Source organism: Tupaia chinensis, unplaced genomic scaffold (genome assembly GCF_000334495.1).
Source record: "Tupaia chinensis unplaced genomic scaffold, TupChi_1.0 Scaffold144806_1, whole genome shotgun sequence".
Taxonomy (NCBI): domain Eukaryota; kingdom Metazoa; phylum Chordata; class Mammalia; order Scandentia; family Tupaiidae; genus Tupaia; species Tupaia belangeri.
In genome coordinates, this window is record NW_006204667.1 from 2,239,473 (window position 1) to 2,258,498 (window position 19,026).

General features: G+C 47.4%; 1 protein-coding gene across 1 annotated transcript in view; it reads right to left on the minus strand.

Moving 5' to 3' along the window:
- Positions 1-19,026, minus strand: part of SNCAIP (synuclein alpha interacting protein) — a 145,614-nt gene that overhangs the window by 43,798 nt on the left and 82,790 nt on the right. Inside the window, exon 5 of the mRNA XM_027767854.1 lies at positions 16-610. Within this exon, the coding sequence (XP_027623655.1) occupies positions 16-610 (595 nt within the window). The remainder of the gene's footprint in view (positions 1-15; positions 611-19,026) is intronic.

The window sequence follows — 19,026 nt, forward strand, 5'->3', positions numbered from 1 at the left end:
TAGCCCGAGCCGCACGGGAGCGGGGGCTGCGAGCTGTCGGGCCCCTCCGCGGGCGGCTTGTGCAGCTCCCGGGCCCCGGAGGGCGCTTTTCTCAGGTGAGGGCTTTTCATGGGAGAAAGGACACAGAAGGGCGTCGCGCTGGGGGGAGCGAGCTCGGCACTTCCGGTGGAGCAGGCTTTGCCAGAAAGGCCATTGACGGTGGTGCATAGACCCAGAATTCTCTTCTCGGAAGTCGCCTTGGAGAACGGCGCCAGCTGCGGGCTGGCCTTGATGTAAGGCACGTCGAGGATCTCGTCCATGTCCAGGTCGTAGTGCTCCAGCTCGCCCAGCGCTGGGCCGGGCTCCGAGCCCTTCCCCGGGCCGCCCCCGCCGTCCCCAGGGCCCAGCTCCTCGGGTGGGGGGCCTGGGGCAGGCTCCCCGCCTTTTTGGAACTCCAGCTTCTGGCTCTTCTGGTCGTCGTTGTCATTGCTCTCCAGGGTCTCCGGCTGGTGTTTGAGTGGGGACACCCGCTTCACGGGACGGAACTTACTGTACACGTCCGCGATGCCCGTGGGCTTCTGCGCGTTTGCAATCAGAGTGGAGACGCCACAGCTCCAGCTAGAGCTAGAAACTTCAAAACAATAAAAAATTAAGCCACTATGAAAGTGGAATGCTGCAAACACCTTGGCCGTGCAGACACGGCCCCTCGGGCTGTGCTCAGCTTCCGCCCTGTGTCCGGGGATGACTTACAGGGCGAGTATCTACCGTCACACTTACCATTGCAAAACCACCACCGATAGAGGAGGCTATGATACATCGCTCCGAGGAATTAGGATGGTAGTAACGGTAAAAGCAGATGGCTGAAGGAAACCAAGCCAGAGAGGATTATTCTCTGGGTAGAGCTAACTTTTTGGCAAGGTTCTGATTTGCCTCCACCCTGAAAAACAGCCCCGGAGGACAGAGCCTCTGAGCTGAAAGAGCTTCCAAACGAACTTAGGGTGGAAAAGGGGTGACTACACACACGTGCTCACATATATTATTATTATTACCATTGTAATTCTTGCCAGAGGGCAAATACACTTGCTGTGGGGACAGAGAAAGGAAGAAAGCACCTCCATGGGGCATGGTCATGCTGCCATCCCTTCTTCTCCATCTCTCCCTACTTTCTGGATTTTGGGAATGTACCCCCACATGCCCTGAGTGCTTTTCAAGCTGTGGGGTCCGGGACTCGAACCACATAGTTAGCCACATGGGACCCAGCTGCCTGAGCCACCAGGCTGGCATCTGGCCCAAGGGGTAAACTACTTGCTATTAAACAAACTAAAACTGGGACCTATTCACTGGGAGACTCACTGGGTGTCTTATCAGGTCGTTAGGAAGGAGGTGGTCAGGATCGACTGGACCATGGGAGACAAGCCACCATTTCTGGCCCAGGTTCACACTCGATGAAGTGTCTGCTTGAGATGAGGTGAAACAGCCAGGCACAATGGAGGTGCAGCTAACCTCCTCCAGTTGGCCTCCCATGAGCGACTCGGTCCCTCCTCTAGAGACGGGGAGAAGGAGCAATAGCAGTGTCCTCTGTCATGATGACACTGGGACCCTCCTTTGCTAGACGACATGTAACCCCACCCGGGGACACTTGCAGGCCGCTGATTTATGGGTTTCTATTCTTCTGCCGCTTAGTACCATCCCCAACACAGGGTGAGATTTCAGGGCATCCCCTCCAACTGGGGGCCTCCCATCTGTCTCTGCTCTTGTAGAACAACAGGTCGGACGCATTTAGCTCCAAACCATGTGTGCTCACGTGTGTTTTTTACTTCTGGGCACAACCAGTGAGTAAAAGAGCCCGAGGTGGCTGTGTTCGGCTCTACAACTTCCGCGACACCTCCCAGGTATGGCCAGAGAGTGGCATGTGTGTTACCAACGTTTCTTAAATTTACGACACTGGTCATTCTCCTTCCTGCTGCGATGTGTTCTAAAAGGATCAGAGAAGTTCTAGAACCAAACAATAAGAGGGTGAGAGTGAGTGTCCTGGCCCTGAATGCTATGGAACTGCCAGGAACTCTTCCCCCAGAGTGGGTGGCAATTTTACATGGGGTGCCAGGGACTCTGCACACCACGGGCCACCTCAGAGGCCGTTCTGGCTCTGACGTTTTGGAGTCTGAGAGAATACGATGAGCTGTGAAGAGAGGCTGGCTTCTTTCCTGTGCACAGCATATTACAGAGTGTCCCCGAAGGGAGCGAAGGGAGCGAGGGGCCTGGGCTGCTGCTTCTCCTCTCTGAGCTCCTGGCTCCACCTCTGAGCTGTACACAGTGGTTGGCACACAGGAGACAGCCAACGAATCTAGCATGCGAATTTGAATCTCACTTCGCACAACACATTACATCTTTTTAAATGCATGAAGTGCATTCTTCTAAGGGATTTACAGCTTAATTTCGCAGGGGACAAAAGTCCTATTAATAAACTCAGAGGAGTGATAATCACCAGACAGGGCTAAATTCTCTCAAGTTCTTTATGAAAAGTAAATATGCAAAAGCAAAGACTTCTTCCAGTTGGTCCCTTATAAGTTTAAAAGTTTTCTTTCATGTGTCCTTCTCTAAAAATGTGCAGCTATGAAAAATTAATGCCTGCCAGAAATTCCTGCCAGACCCTTGGCTCTTCCTCTCAAGAACACATGGTTACTTATTTAAAGCATCAGAAAGATAGTGGGCACGGACTTTATAAGGTGAAAATGCACCGATAATTTTCATCTTTTGCCCTAAAAGCTTTAAATAGGGTGGGAAAAAACATACCGTGTATATACCCATAGACATGCCTGAGATGATACTTGTGAACGGGTCTGGTATTTGCTAAGATTTGCCACTTACCTTGATGTTACTGTGACTTCTAGAAAGTGTGCATCTCAGAATGTTAAAGAAAGGACAGCTCCAGAACTTCGCGGGTCAATACAACGAGGCGTTGTACCAATGTATTAATGTACTGTATAAGGTTGTGAGTTCAGAGGGCCATGCTTCTATGTCGGCTTTATTTACATGTGAAATTTTTTCCAAGTGATACAGGGAAATGGATACCACATGTTTTCCAGCTGCTTTGTTCTGACAGGAGCCATTAAGAACGCTCTATGGAAATGAATTCTGTCTGAGTCTTAGAAAAACACTTCTTTTCACAGAAAGGTCTAGAAACTGAAGAAGGAGCATCAACATTTAGGCTTACTGTCCTTACTCTGTTTAAACCTGTGATTCTTCTAGGCTGAGGGTGAAATCTATGCTTTCTAGTCTGTATCTTTTCTTTCTTTATTTAGACAGATTTTTGCTATAGGACGAGTGTGCTCACTGGAGACACAGAGAGAAAAAGAGAGAGAGAAAGTGAGAAATTCTCTCCCAGAGGGTATGGCCACACCACAATCCTCTCTCCAGCATTTTCCTCTCTGGATGTTGGACATGCACTCACACGTGCCCAGCGTTGAGTTTTAAGTTGCCAGGTCCAGGACTTGAACCATGGTCAGCCATGTGGGAGTCCAGCACCTTAACCACTATGCCACCTGCTGGCCCCTCTAGTTGGTATCTCAACTGCCAAAGGAAAAAAATCCTAGTCATAAAAAATGAATTACTGAATGCGTTTTTGTGAAAATGGTCCAATTTATTGTTGTTTCCTGTACCTGAATGAGGAGGGTAACTTCATGTTAGAGAAAAGACAAAACTTAGTTTATTTCTCCTAATCTAGACAGTTTGGGGCACAACGCAAGAAAGAGGGGAATTAATTAGTCACTTGCAATATTTTCACCTCCAATTCTGTAAGTCTATAGGAACTTTCATTTCTATTGTTGCTCCACCCTAATAGTAAAATAAACTTCTTATACAGGGAAACAAAGTTCCGATTAACCATGGTTACTGGAAAGATTCTGAGGCTAGATTTGGTTCCTGGAAATCATGAATGAATTGTGTACATGTTAACAAAATTTAAATCCTCCCTAGTTTTACCTATCCTAGGTCTTACAAGCTCTTTGAGAATATGGTCTGTGTCTAATCTCTCTCCGTCCCTCACAGCATGAAGCAAATTGCTCTGTGTAAGTAGGTTCTTAATGACGCTTTGGTTGAATGGGTTGAGTGACCTGACTGTCACAGACTTCTAAGATGGTCAAGAGGTAAATGGAAATGTATCTGATGCTAACGATTTATAGGCGACAGTGCTCTCTTCTAACCTCGCTGGCATTTGGGGTGCCTCTGAGCTTCCGCAAGGTATTTGCAACTGTCTGCCGACCATCCACAGTCCAGGAGCACTTCATGCCAGCCTGGGACATACGGGCTCCTCACAGGCGGCACCTTCCAGCCCAGGGGGCCTCGTCCTTCTCTGTTTTGGCCTGCCTGCTCCCTTTCTCCCCTCACCCCAACACGCTGCGTCCCTCTTCCCTGACACGTGCCTGGTGATTCTGGCCCGGATGACCACGGCACCACCCATGCAGTACCCCGAGAACCCTTCTCCGAGGCAGCAATGACCGTGCTCTTTCTTTGACTCCTACCCCTTGTCCCTCAGGCACCAAGTCCTACCATGGCTTTATCCTAAATCCATCTCCTATCTGGACTCTCTTCTTCCTCTAATTCACGCATCAGGGGGACAGGGCCACACTGGCCCTCTCTCACAGCCTCTGCAAGGTTGCCTGGCTTCCTCTGGTCTCACGTGGCAGTCCCGCTATCCCTCCTGGTGGAGCCTGACTTGTCACTGACAGGTGGCTGAGAACCTCAGGCGGCTCTGTACCAACCAGAACAAAGATTCCATGTGCGGGAAGCATCACTCTGCAGCCCTCGGAGGGCAGACGGGAACCACGCTGGGAACCCTGAAGTAGAGAATGACGATGCTATTTGCTTTCTGGTCTTCCTTCCCTCCCGTCAATGTAAGAAGCCTCGGTTTGTTGTTGCTAGAAGAGTTTAACTCCTCTCCAAAACTTAGTCTCCCTTTAAGAGCAGTCTGTAGGCCTCAGGCTCAGAGTCTTTCGTTGGCCAATTAACAGAAAAACTCATGTTCATCACATCTATTTTAATGATGAGCTTGAGTTTATTGCAGGAGACATTGTTTTTTAATTTTTAATTGTGATATACATTTTTAAAAGAATTATTTATTTAATTTTATTGAAGTCTAGAACTCAAACTGTAGTCAGTCATGTGGGAATCCAGCACTTTAAACACCATGCCACCTGCTGGCCCCCAAAATTTCTTTTAAAAACAAGTATTTTTAGGTCCAGCAGGTGGGGTAGTGGCTAAGGTGCTGAACTCCCACATGGCCAACCATAGTTCAAGTCCTGGGCCTGGCAGCTTGAAACTCAGGCTGGGCGTGTGTGCCAAAAATCCCAGAAGGAGAAAGGAAGAGTAGGGATTGCAGCATGGGCATCCCCAGGGGAGGTGATTTCTCACTTTCTCTCTGTGTCTCTGGAGACCACACACACTATAGCAAAAATGTCAAAAAAATATATATATATTTTTTTAAATAAATAACTGGCAGGCAGACTGGTGGCTAAAGGCACTGGACTTCCACATGGCCGACAGTGGTTCAAGTCTTGGACCTGGCAGCTTGTTCTCTTTCTTTCTCTACCTGTTTTTCTCTGGTCAAATTAAAACTAATAATAATAATAATAAATAAAGTTAAATAATTATTTAAATATGTATTAAATAAATAATAGTACAAGTGGTATACGAGTGAGGTAAAATAACAAGAGGCAGACTTTGGGTGTAACACATTATGTAATAATGCTTAAATGACTAGGTTTAAGAAATGCTGGATTTCAGGATAATAGCTGAATTCTTTAGCACGGTAGGCAGCCATTCTTCTCTTCATTTTCTAATTTATCTTTTATTTCTGAGTGCATTAAGCCCCTAAATCACTAGCTCGTCCCTGGATCTCACTGCACCACACCAAGAATACACGTTCTTCCTTTGTTACTCCCGTATCTGGGCGTTTTCCTTCCTTTCCTTCACCAGCAGGTGGTGCGATGGTTATGTTGCTGGACTCCCACATAGTCGACTGCGGTTCAAGTCCTGGACTTGCAGGCTTGAAACTCACACCAGCCGTATGTGCGTGCATGCCAAAATCCCAAGAGCAGAATGGAGGAAAGGGGATGGTGGTGTGGCCATCTCCACTGGGGGGAGGGGGGGTGTGATTTCTCGATTTCTCTCTTTCTCTCTGCCTTTCTGGCAAACACGCATGCTCTATAGCAAAAGTCTCTCTTAAAAAATAATAAATAAAAATGTACAAAATGAAGTACTTGCATGTAAGTTCTGAGCCTCAGCTTCCTCATCTATAGGCGAAGGAGTTAGACTGCAGGATTGGTAAGACCTGATCTACCCCTACATTCCAGTGACTGTATAGAATGCCTACAAATAACAGGGCTCTCTACTTTGAGTGAGTCACCATGAAACACTATAATTCTTCTGGATCCACGTCTTTCACCAGATCCTCACAAATTTATAATTATGAGGCTAAGCTGATTGCTGACACAGAACAACTCTGGCTCTTGGGACTGATAAATTAGTATTTTCTTAGGAAGATAATATACAGTTTGCTTTTGTAATGGCGGATCCCATTTTTAAGACTAAACATCAATGCTGGCGCCCAAAATGCCTATTTATTTTACTTCTAAATATGGCGTCATGCGTTTGTATTAGTAAATTAGCTAGCGACATCACAGAGAAAAAAAGAGGTGTATCTTTAGGGTAAAACAGTGCTCCCCTACTGTTTGTTTAAAGTTAAATGGATTCTCGTTTCCAATTCAACTTTAGTTGTAATTACCTTAAAGTGTACATACAATATACTCCACATTTATAGCTATGGAAAACTCAGGCAGCCCCCAAGAACTTGCTTTCTAAGGTCTCCAACCTTCTACTTCCTTTTCACACCAAAGGAGGAACATGGAGAAAGATAGGGAGTGTCAATGTTACAGGCACGGGTTCCCTAATCCTACTTAAACTGAGCTGTGTGGTGATCACACTGGAAACATCTCAGGGTCTGTAAGAGGGATGACAGGTGGCTTACAGCATCTCATGACGAGAGGAGGACGTGCAGAGTCTCAAGGAGGACTACTTACGGACGCCCTGCCCTCATACTGATAGAGATCAGACCATAACCTGGTCCAGGGCAAGGCAGTGCTAATTCTGGATCTGGAAGTTGTATCAGGGTACCACGTTGGGACAAGTGAGTGTGTGCACAAGGAATTCATGTTTCTGGAATGTTCTCACAGGTCTGCTTACTCATCCCTCTCCTCGATGACCCAGATCCTTTGGGTCCTTTGGGGGGTTTTGTGAGGCTGAAAGCCAAGCAGGAATTGCTGTATTATAAAAAAGGCAGTCTGTAATGGTCGTTGTATATGAAATGCCAGCCAATGATCTAGTCACACGAGGACATTACACTGCCGTGGGAAGGATGAATGGCTTCGGGTTCTAAATTTCCTGTTCTTAAGTGGCGACTGACTCCAAACCGTGGTCGTGGACTGTGTCTGACGCATGTTTTCTTATTCCCAGACCCGCCACATAGCCACTAGCTGGACCCATTTCTTTGTTCTGCGAAAACTCACTGGCATACTTGAGCTCTGCTACCCTGGAATGGGAAACATAATTCTTCACCGAAGAGGCGTATTCTAGCATGGAATCAGACTCAATATTTTTTTTTTTCTGTTTTTGGAGAAGTTTTTGCTATAGGGCGTGTGCGCTCGCCAGGCAGACAGAGACAGACAGAGAGATAGAAAGCGAGAAATCACCCCCCAGAGGGGATGGCCATGCCGCAATCCCTTCTCCTCCGTTCTCCTCTTGGGATTTTGGGCACACACGCACACTCGCCCAGCGTGAGTTTAAACCACCGGGACCAGGACTCGAACCCCGTTTGACTACACGGGAGTCCAGCCACATAGCCATTACACTAACTGCTGGTCCCTCAGACTCAATATTTTTTTTTTTTGGAGAGATTTTCACTGTAGGGCGCGTGCGCTCGCCAGACAGACAGAGAGAGACATAGAGACAGAAAGCGAGAAATCACCCCCCAGGGGGGATGGTCACGCCGCAATCCCTTCTCCTCCATTCTCCTCTCGGGATCTTGGGCACGCACGCACACGCGCCCGGCGTGAGTTTTAAGCCACCGGGTCCGGTACGTGAACCGCGGTCGACTACGTGGAAATCCAGCGACATAGCCATTACGCTAACTGCTGGTTCCCCAGACTCAATATTTTGACAGCGTTAAACCTTCACCATTTCCATAGAATGGTGGGTCCGAAGAAAGGCCATGGTTGCAGTTAGCTGTTATCTAAGAACTATGCTGACCTTCACTCAGGACATTTGCAAAAAAAAAAAAAAAATCTCATGAATGGATAAAGCTTTGTGTTTATCCCAGGACCAGTGACCAGGTTTGCTTTCCTTCACATGGCGTGTGTGGTGTTGTGGAGAGGGGTGTGCGGCAGGGGACAGTGGAAAGGCCTGCAGCGCCTGGGAGCTCTGAGCTCAGAAGCTGCGAGCAGGCTCCCTGTGGTTTGGAGCTGTGCAGCGCACACAACACTTTTAACTGAAGGTGGCGATGTTCTACGTGTTGTCTGCTGTTGGGGACAAAGAAGGCTAGGTGGCAGCTCCTCCAAACAGAGAATAGGAGGCAGATGGAAGGGGAAGCGCTGGAAAAACCCCACCCTCTACTCCCCTTCTACAACTGATGGCCCCTACAATGCCTGTGTTCTACTTCTAAGTACACAGTATGTGCCCACATTTAAAAACTTATCTTTGAACACCAAGAAAACAAAGAAAAGAAGGTTAGGTCTTTAAAGTCCTAGAGTGCTTGCCACTGGGTTTTGCTCTTTGTGCTTTCTGGCGTTGAGTTTTGCTGTTTTGGCTAAAAGTCAAATGAGTTCTGTTTTGCATGAGAAACAAAGTGGGAGTGAAACCTGGTCTTATTTTGAGAGGGTCACATGGCAAGGCCACTAGGGAGGAGGAAAGGAAGAAGTAGCACTGGCTGGCAGCCTCCTCTTCCTCCAGGCCCCCTCAGGGTCCGCCCACACCCACGGAAGCCCCTGCCTGGTCAGAGCTCCGGGTTCTGAGAGCTCAGGCAGGTGTGGCTGAGTAAAGCTAAGTGGCAGGGTGGGGAACAGCCTGGTTCTTCCTGGTGATGACAGCGGGGCAGGCAGCTGCTGTGCCCCAGCGAGGTGCAGGAGGAGCACGCTATAAACAGGAAAGGCAGACTGGCATGTTCACTGCTCCTGAAAGACAGCTCTTAATTGGAATTCTTCTACATTCCCTCCATTTAGCGCCTAAAAGCTGCAGCAGCATATGCCTGTGTAAGGCGTGCTGTTCCTGAGTACACGGCAAGTGTACGACCTCATGAGAGATTTTCACAATCACTCTGCAGCCTGGATGGACAGCTAGTATGCATTCTCAACTGTGAATAAGGGAGGACCTTGGGGAATTTGAAGCGTTAAGTGGAAAATTACGTAGCATGTTGACTGCTCAACCAGCGCCCGGGTTCCCTGACTCCAACTTTCCTTCCGTAACATGGGAAGGTGGCTTAATCCAAGTAAAAATGATCCATAGAGACGTAATTGGGGTTTTCTCTACGTGAGTCACAGGTAGGCAGTGGAGCTCAGAAATCAGAAGCAGAGCGTCGCCTGACTCATTTCTGACTCACTGTAACCTAGATCCCTCTGACGGACTTATAGTAGGCATAAACTATGAAGCTTCTTTGTGAGACTGAAGTTAGAAAAATGCGTTTTAATAACAACTGTTCTTGGAAACAGTTGATTGGGAGTAATTCTGCTGTGAGCCTAAATTTAGAGTAGAGGCACCCTTTGCTTGAGAATTAGTTTTTCAGCTGCTGGTTCCTTAAATGGGTTAAAGGTGGTGACTCTTTTTTTTTTTTTTTTTCCTTTTTTTTGGAGAGGTTTTTGCTATAGGGCACGAGCGCTCACCAGACAGACAGAGAGAGACAGAGAGACAGAAAGTAAGAAATCACCTGGGGGGCGGGGCGGATGGCCACTCCGCAATCCCTTCTCCTCCATTCTCCTCTTGGATCTTGGGCACACATGCACACGTGCCTGGAGTGAGTTTTAAGCCACTGGATCTGGGACTCGAACCACAGTCGGCTACATGGGAGTCCAGCGACATAGTCATTACGCTAACTGCTGGTCCCAAGGGTGGTGACTCTTTAACATAGCAAGACATGCAGGAATAAAGCATGTTCAGAAGGTCAAAGGTTGTGCTAGTGTTAAGCACACTTTTTTTGTTTTTTAGTTTTGCTATAGGGTATGTGCGTTCACCAGAGAAACAGAGAGACACAGAGAGAAAGTGAGAAATCACACTTGGGGGTGTATGGCATCTTACTGGTTTATTAAACAAAAAAAAGGAGGAAATTGTCCTCCAATTTCCTCTCAGGATTTTGGGCATGCACACACATCCACATGGGCCCAGTGGGCTTCAGTCCCGGGTCTGGGACTCGAACTGTAGAGTTGACCAGGTGATATTCAACGGCCTAGAGCATCACGCCACCTGACTGGCCCTTAAAACCACTACACTATCTGCTGGTCTCCCTAAAAACACTTTTTCCCTGGGCCCAGCAGATGGTGTGGCGGTTACATCACTAGACTCCCACATGGTCAACTGCAGTCTGACTCCCTGACCTGGTGGCTTAAAAATCATGCCGGGCACATGTGTATGCATGCCCAAGATTGAGTCCCACACCTGGTGGCTTGAAAATCACACCAGTCATGTGTGTGTGCATGCCCAAGATCCCGGGAGGAGAATGGAGAAGGAATTTCAGCATGGCCATGCCCCCTGGGGGGTGATTTCTCCTTTTCCCTCTCACTGTCACTGTCTCTGTTTCTCTCTCTCCAGGGAGCAAACACACCCTAAGGCAAAAACCTTTAAAAAAAAAGCACTTTTTACTGAAGGAAAGTTTCAAGACATGATGGTTTATGGGTTCATAACCCCATCTGTGACTGGCGGTTGGTGGAATGCAGGGCTCGTCCATTCAGTACACACTTGCCGAATGCCTTCTGGGCACCGGTTTGGGAGTGCAGGGTGAGGGACACAGATAATGCTGCCCACATCTGCAAGTGCACAGTTGAGTAAAAAGATCACAAAATTCTTGTTCATTTTTGAAGGAAATAAGCAGAGTCATGGGCTAGCGGCCAGCCGAGAAATCTCATGGAGAAGGTGTGGTGACATTTAAGGTCGGACTTGGGGATGAGAAGAAGCCGATTATGTCAGGGTCTATGAGAAAACGCAAGACGAAAGATCATTTTGTGAAGATCTGGGTAGAAAACAGCACACGTGCAAATGTATAAGAAGTACCGTAGACGCTATTGCTAGGACAGAGGGAGTCGGGGACTAAGCTGGGGGAGATCCTCAGGGCCCAACCCACTGGGGGATTTTATGACCACAACAAAGTTTGGTTTTTTATTTTAACTGCAATGGGGCACCCCAGAGGAGGTTTTGCAGAAAAGCATGCATCCTCACAAGGTAGGAGGGGCTGAGGGAGCACCCTGGGAGCCCTTTTATGAAGGGCTACTCCAATTTATGAGGACTCCACCCTCTAGAACTAATCACTTCCCCCAAATCTTGACTACAAGTATCATCGCCTTGGGGGTTAGCTTTCAACAGGGGGATTCCGGAGGGACTCAGGCATTCAGTGTACAGCAGGCAGATAAACTTTAATCACAGAAGACTGAGGACCTGCTGATGGACTGACGTGGGGATGAGGGAGAGGGGGAATTCTGGCTGTTAGCAACTGGGCGGATGTTTCGGCAAGCCCAAAGTCCCTTGCTGACGGGTAGTCTGAAGAGGCGCGTGTTAGGGAAAGGGATTCAAGAATTCCTCTTCGGAATTCCATGAGTGATCTAACACAGATATCTAGTGGGTCATTAAATAGGAGGCTGGGGTGTGGAGGAGGTGAGAATGGCCATGAGAATGGGTCAGATATCAACCAGGGAGAAACCAAGAGGCTCAGAAACTGAGGAGAGAAAGGGAGGGGCCTAATGAATGTTCAGTCCCACTTGACTACTTAAAGGTCAAATAAAGGATTACCAACAAAGGAGACTAAGGCGGTATCAGCGTGTTAGGGGGAAATGAGAAAAAAGGTGGTCTCACAAAGCCAAGAGAGGAAATTGTTTCCAGAACGGGGTGGCCGATTGTCTCCAATAATGCTGAGGAGCCAAGAAAGAGAGTATCGTAGTGTCCACGGATTTGACGACATGGAAGCCATACTCGAGCTGCTTGGTGAACAGGAAGGGAAGGACTGGAGGTGCAGTTTTGTACTTTAAAGCAGGCTGGCTCTACACGGAGTGGAGGGAGAAGCAGGCACTAAGTGGGGGCTCCTAAAGAGGGTTCCATTTGCTTTTTGAGATGGGAGGTTGAGAGCATTTGGGTGATGAGGGTAATGGCCCCAAGGAGATTGCTGGCAGAGAAGAACGAGAACTGGAGGACCAGGTGTCAAACCAAACGCGGAGAAGCAAAACTCCAGCTGCCCAAACTTTCATGATGCAAGCAACCCAAAGTAGCAAGGCCCCCTCCCACCATTTCGCTCATTCGTTTGTGCGTCTATACATCAGATATATGGTTAGTGGCCGTGTCTAGGTACTGGAGACACCATCCTGAACAAAACACCCAAACGTGTCTTTACTCTTCTAGGAAAAACTGATATTGAACAATATCGCATCACCCCCCCCCAGGGGGTATGGCCATGCCACAATCCCTTCTCCTCCATTCTTCTCTTGGGCTCTTGGGCACGGACGCACACACGCCCAGTGTGAGTTTAAGCCACTGGGTCCAGGACTTGGACTGTGGTTGACTACATGGAAGTATAGCGACAAAGCCATTACGCCAACTGCTGGTCCCTTTCTTTGTTTGTTTTTTAAAAGAGAGAAAATTTTGCTATAGGGCGTGTGCACTTGCTGGAAAGAGAGAGAGACAGAGAGAAGATGAAAAATCACTGCCCAGGGGGATGGCCATGCTGCAATCCCTTCTCTTCCATTCTCCTCCCAGGATTTTGGGCATGCACACACATGTGCCTGGCATGAGTTTAAGCCAGGTCTGGGACTCGAATCATAGTTGACTATGTGGGAGTCCAGCAACATAACCATTAGTCCATCTGCTTGTCCCCACATAACTAATCATTTTTAAAATGCAAATATTTAAAGAGGAGAGGAAATACAGAGAGCTCAGAAATAGTGAGATGAGTTAGGAGAGGTGCTGATGAAATCTAGGCCTGCACTGTTGACTCTAAGAACCACGAGAAAGCGTAGCTAATTAGCACTTAAAATGTGGCTGGGGGTACATGTTGAAATGGTAAATGTGCAGTTACCAGAGTAAATAAAATATACTGGGGCCAGAGGTGGCGTAGTGGTTAAGGCACTGGACTATCACATGGCTGACCAAAGTTCAAGTCCTGGACCTGGTGGCTTGAAACTCAAGCCAGGCATGTCCACGTGTGTGCCCAAAATCCTAGACAAGAATGGAGGAGAAGGGGTTGCAGTATGGCCATCCCCCCAGGGCGTGATTTTTCACTTACCCTCTCTCTCGGTGAGTATGCATGTCCTATAGCAAAAATCTCTCCACCTCGTTCTATAGCAAAGGTTTAGCTACACACATGGCCCACATTCTATTTCGATCAGACAGTGCTAGTCCAAACAGACCCTGAGGAGGGGACCCTACACGCCCAGTGTGAGTTTAAGCCACTGGGTCCAGGACTTGGACTGTGGTTGACTACATGGAAGTATAGCGACAAAGCCATTACGCCAACTGCTGGTCCCTTTCTTTGTTTGTTTTTTAAAAGAGAGAAAATTTTGCTATAGGGCGTGTGCACTTGCTGGAAAGAGAGAGAGACAGAGAGAAGATGAAAAATCACTGCCCAGGGGGATGGCCATGCTGCAATCCCTTCTCTTCCATTCTCCTCCCAGGATTTTGGGCATGCACACACATGTGACTGGCATGAGTTTAAGCCAGGTCTGGGACTCGAATCATAGTTGACTATGTGGGAGTCCAGCAACATAACCATTAGTCCATCTGCTTGTCCCCACATAACTAATCATTTTTAAAATGCAAATATTTAAAGAGGAGAGGAAATACAGAGAGCTCAGAAATAGTGAGATGAGTTAGGAGAGGTGCTGATGAAATCTAGGCCTGCACTGTTGACTCTAAGAACCACGAGAAAGCGTAGCTAATTAGCACTTAAAATGTGGCTGGGGGTACATGTTGAAATGGTAAATGTGCAGTTACCAGAGTAAATAAAATATACTGGGGCCAGAGGTGGCGTAGTGGTTAAGGCACTGGACTATCACATGGCTGACCAAAGTTCAAGTCCTGGACCTGGTGGCTTGAAACTCAAGCCAGGCATGTCCACGTGTGTGCCCAAAATCCTAGACAAGAATGGAGGAGAAGGGGTTGCAGTATGGCCATCCCCCCAGGGCGTGATTTTTCACTTACCCTCTCTCTCGGTGAGTATGCATGTCCTATAGCAAAAATCTCTCCACCTCGTTCTATAGCAAAGGTTTAGCTACACACATGGCCCACATTCTATTTCGATCAGACAGTGCTAGTCCAAACAGACCCTGAGGAGGGGACCCTGGTGGTAAGAGGAGAAAAGGAAGGATGTCCCTCATGAAGGAGCACAGCACATTTGAAAACCTAAAGGCAGTCCCTGGATGTGACAGGCAGGAAGCAGGCAGTGGGAGAGTGGCATGCACGGGAACGCTGGCCAGGAGGTCAGGAAGGGAGCTTCCAGTTGCCTATCTTGAAGACCATCTAGGAACCCATGGCCTGGTTTTGAGCAGAGTGACATATAACAAGGTGTCCACTTTTGAGCCTGTCCCTGAGCCTCATCAAGGACCATGGGCTAGCCTCTCGGAGGCCTTGGCCAGTGTTCTCACGTCTGCATGTGCATGAACCTGGGGCTGAGCTTGGCTCAGTGTGGGTTTCCTTCAAGCATCTGGGGTGTGGCTTGAGGCCCTGCATGGCAGCAGCTCCCAGGCGATGCTGACGGTGCTGGAGCTGGAACTGGGACACACCAGGAGACGCCAGGCCCTGAGCAAGCAAATGCCGTGGAAGGGTCTGGACTTCTGCAGATGACTATGCTCTTGTTCAGAGACTCCTTCAGCTATGAGATGCTAGATCCTGCTTCTGTTATGGGAGTTCAATTTATGGTTTTCTTTCTTCCTTTCTTTCTTTCTCTCTCTCTCTCTTTCTTTCTTTCTTTTTCTTTTTTTATTTGAGGAAGGAGTCAGGGCAAAGGAGATGTGTGGACAGAAAGGAAGAGAGACTCCACTTAGTGTTGGAAGACCGAAGATAAAGGATGCACTTTTAGCAAGGAGTGGGGTGTGGTCTGCAATGCTATGAGGCTCCCGAATTAAAAACCTGCCCCTTAACACACTCGTACTTTTGCCCTGGACCGGGAAGATGGGGCAGGAGTGAGACTTCTGGGGAGGCAGAACCTGTGAGGCCACAGGAGGGAGATGGTGCTTGGCCCCGGGTCAGGCCTCCCGTGGCCCTGTGCTGCAGCTCCTACCTCCCGGCCTCAGCAACGCTTCCCTCTGTGCTCCCGGTTTCTCGCCCTTTCTCCCTGCACACTTCCTTGGACTCGTTTCCACAGGGGGTTTCTTTGATGATCAGTTTTAGGGCAGAAGGCATGCCTTTGAGAGTCCAGTAAAAATAAGCCAAAACATGGGAGAGCAGGCTGTGAAGTACTCCCCTTAAATTTTCTTTCCCTCAAACATCTGTTCTTGACTTTGCCACGCTTTTAGAAAGGCAGGTTGCTGTGGTACTTATATCTCTGATACATTCACGTAAAGAGAAGGAGCGGCGAAGACGCAGCGCCGGTCAGCTCAGCGCCTTTCAGCCCCTTGCGTTATTTTTGACATCACCAGGGTATTAAATTTTTTTTTTTTTGCTGCTTTTTTCTGTCTTTCTTTTTTTCTTTTTTCTTTTTTTTCCTTTTTTTTTTCTTTCTTTTTTTTTTTTCTGTAGTGTACATATGGTCACCAGAGAGAGACACAGGGAAAGATGGAAAGTGAGAAATCACCCCCCAGGATGGATGGCCATGCCACAATCCTTTCTCCTCCATTCTTCTTCTGGGATTCTGGACACACACACACACACACACACACACACTGGCATGATTTTCAAGCTGCTAGGTCCAGGATTTGAACCTTGCAGTCAGCCAGGTGGGATCCAGCACCTTAACCCCCATGCAACCAGCTGGTCCTTTGCTGATCTCATTGTTACCCACTACTGATTTATATCCTTTCCTCAGGAACATAAAGGAAGTGTTAACGGATTAAAAGTAGAAGTGGTCTCTCTCTGGACGGAGGGGTCAGCTCTACTTTCATGGGTGTGTCTGCAGGTCATCAAAATGACGGTCACACACGTTCTGTAGCAGCGGGAAAAGCAGCAGGCACGTGTCCTCGTGTTGTGAGGACAACTACACAAAAAACGAAAGCCACAGGAAAAGACGACTGGAAAGAAATATAGAAATCTTATTTTGGTGGCCAGCTTAAAGGTAATTTTTAACTTTCTATATTTTATAATGAATTAAATCACCTTTACTCTGTAATTTTGTAAAAGGAAAATAAAGACTGTTTGATCTCCTCTAGGCATTCTAGATGCTCTAAATTTACAAATTTACCACTCATAAATTTTTATTATCATTAATATACTGAGATTTTTAGCAACAAGAGCAGATTCTTTGCTGCCTCTGGCTGAAGCATTCATTTCCTTGATGGGGATCGCACATAATGTGTTCCCTATCCTTAGGAGTCTGGTTTATATTACATGATGTGAAATGGATTAATCAGCAGGTTGTTCCATTGAAGTTGCCACACCAACCTTAACTTGCATGCTTTTAGCATTAAACCTTAATACGAACTGAACATAGGTTTATGTATCCTCCATCTCAACTGTGTCACAGCAAGGCTGACAGGACAGCTCTGATGTCAGTTTATCATCTGAGGTGCTGGCAGTCATCCTGGAAAGTGTTAAGATGGCTTCTATTTCCTTTCCACAGGTTCAGGGTTGTTACATAATTTGCATTCAGTGTCTAAACGTACAGCAAATCTGCAAAGCTTTAGGAAATAAACATCAAAAAGGACTTTAACTACATAACGGTTTCTTTTCTTTTCTTTTGTTTTTGTTTTTTTTGTTTTTTTTTGAGAGGTTTTTGCTATAGGGCGCATGCGTTCACCAGAAAGACAGAGAGAGACATAGAGACAGAAAGAGAGAAATTACCCCCCAGGGGGGATGGCCACACCGCAATCCCTTCTCCTCCGTTCTCCTCTCAGGATCTTGGGCACGCACACACACGCACCCAACGTGAGTTTAAGCCACCAGGTCCAGGACTCGAATTGCGGTAGGATACATGGGAGTCCAGCGACATAGCCATTACGCTAACTGCTGGTCCCACTACATAACGGTTTCTAAGGTAAGATATTCTTTACTCACTGTCATACAAGTGACCTTAGTAGTGTTAAGGTATTGACTTCTTACAGGGCTGGCTCTGTGGCACAGCAATTAAACACTGGGCAGGGGAACTGAATTCCACATGGCTGGGCGCGGCTGCAGAAAATCCCTCTGGGCAGTGCATACCAGGACCCTGATAGGGAGGATAAACAGAGGGGGAAAGACTGTGGCGTGACCAGGCCCTACTGGGGAGTTCTCTCTCTCTCTCTCTCTCTCTCTCGGACTCGAATTGCGGTAGGATACATGGGAGTCCAGCGACATAGCCATTACGCTAACTGCTGGTCCCACTACATAACGGTTTCTAAGGTAAGATATTCTTTACTCACTGTCATACAAGTGACCTTAGTAGTGTTAAGGTATTGACTTCTTACAGGGCTGGCTCTGTGGCACAGCAATTAAACACTGGGCAGGGGAACTGAATTCCACATGGCTGGGCGCGGCTGCAGAAAATCCCTCTGGGCAGTGCATACCAGGACCCTGATAGGGAGGATAAACAGAGGGGGAAAGACTGTGGCGTGACCAGGCCCTACTGGGGAGTTCTCTCTCTCTCTCTCTCTCTCTCTCTCACATGCATGAAAGCAAACAAAAACTCCATCAGAATTTACTCTCAAACACAACACAGGATCATTTATTACTGTTACCTAACTAGATTTTCTTACCTCAGGGCACGTAAGTTCTCAGCTACAAGGCTGTATTAATATTTATTTGCTTCAGTTCATATGAAACTTAGACAATGAGCTTAGCAGATGCATATTTTTAAAGACTCCTAAGACATGCAAAGCACTGTGAATTGAAACAAATGTGGTTTTGAATGTCTAATTAACTAAAAAAAACCTCGGAGTCAATGAAATCGAATATGTCTTGATTTTAAGACCATACGCTGCTGTAGCGTGCATTCAGTCCTCACGTGCAGGACACCGTGAAGTCGAGTCACCATTCTCTGCCTGTGCTACTCTTTTCTTTCAGGAGTAGAAGGTACTAAGCAGAGAAGGGTTGTAAATGTTCCCCAAACAACTTCCTTCTTTTTCTTAAATAATTATTTCTCTAATTTCATTTATTATTATTAAATTTGCTATAGGACACATGTGCTTACCAGAGAGAGAAAGTGAGAAAGCAAGCTGCCAGATCTGGGACTCCAACCACAATAGGCTATGTGGAAGTCCCGTGCCTTAACCACCATGTCCCCAGCTGGCCCCAATAACGCCCTTCTTGTAAGAGTAACGTTTTCACACTAACTTCCTTTGCTGCTAGTCCTTGCCTCACGCTAGCTGCTCCAGATTACTCCTTCAACTAAACTACTTCGTCATCAACTCAGGTTCCTAGGGCCTCTGGAGACACCAGAGCTGGGTTCAAATCCTCTTCCTACCTCTAGAACTTCGGGCAAATTATTGACCCTCTGTGAGTCTCAGTTTCCTTATCAATAGTGTAATAATAATCCTCCCTTAGAGAATTAATTTTAGGGTAACTGACGTGTTACAGAGGACCCACATTCAAAGGCCTGGTTGAAAATCTAAGAAATACCTCAGAAACCTCTCCAGCACCTGGGCAGCTCCAAGCACATTGGGGTTCATACTCAGGCTCCCCACT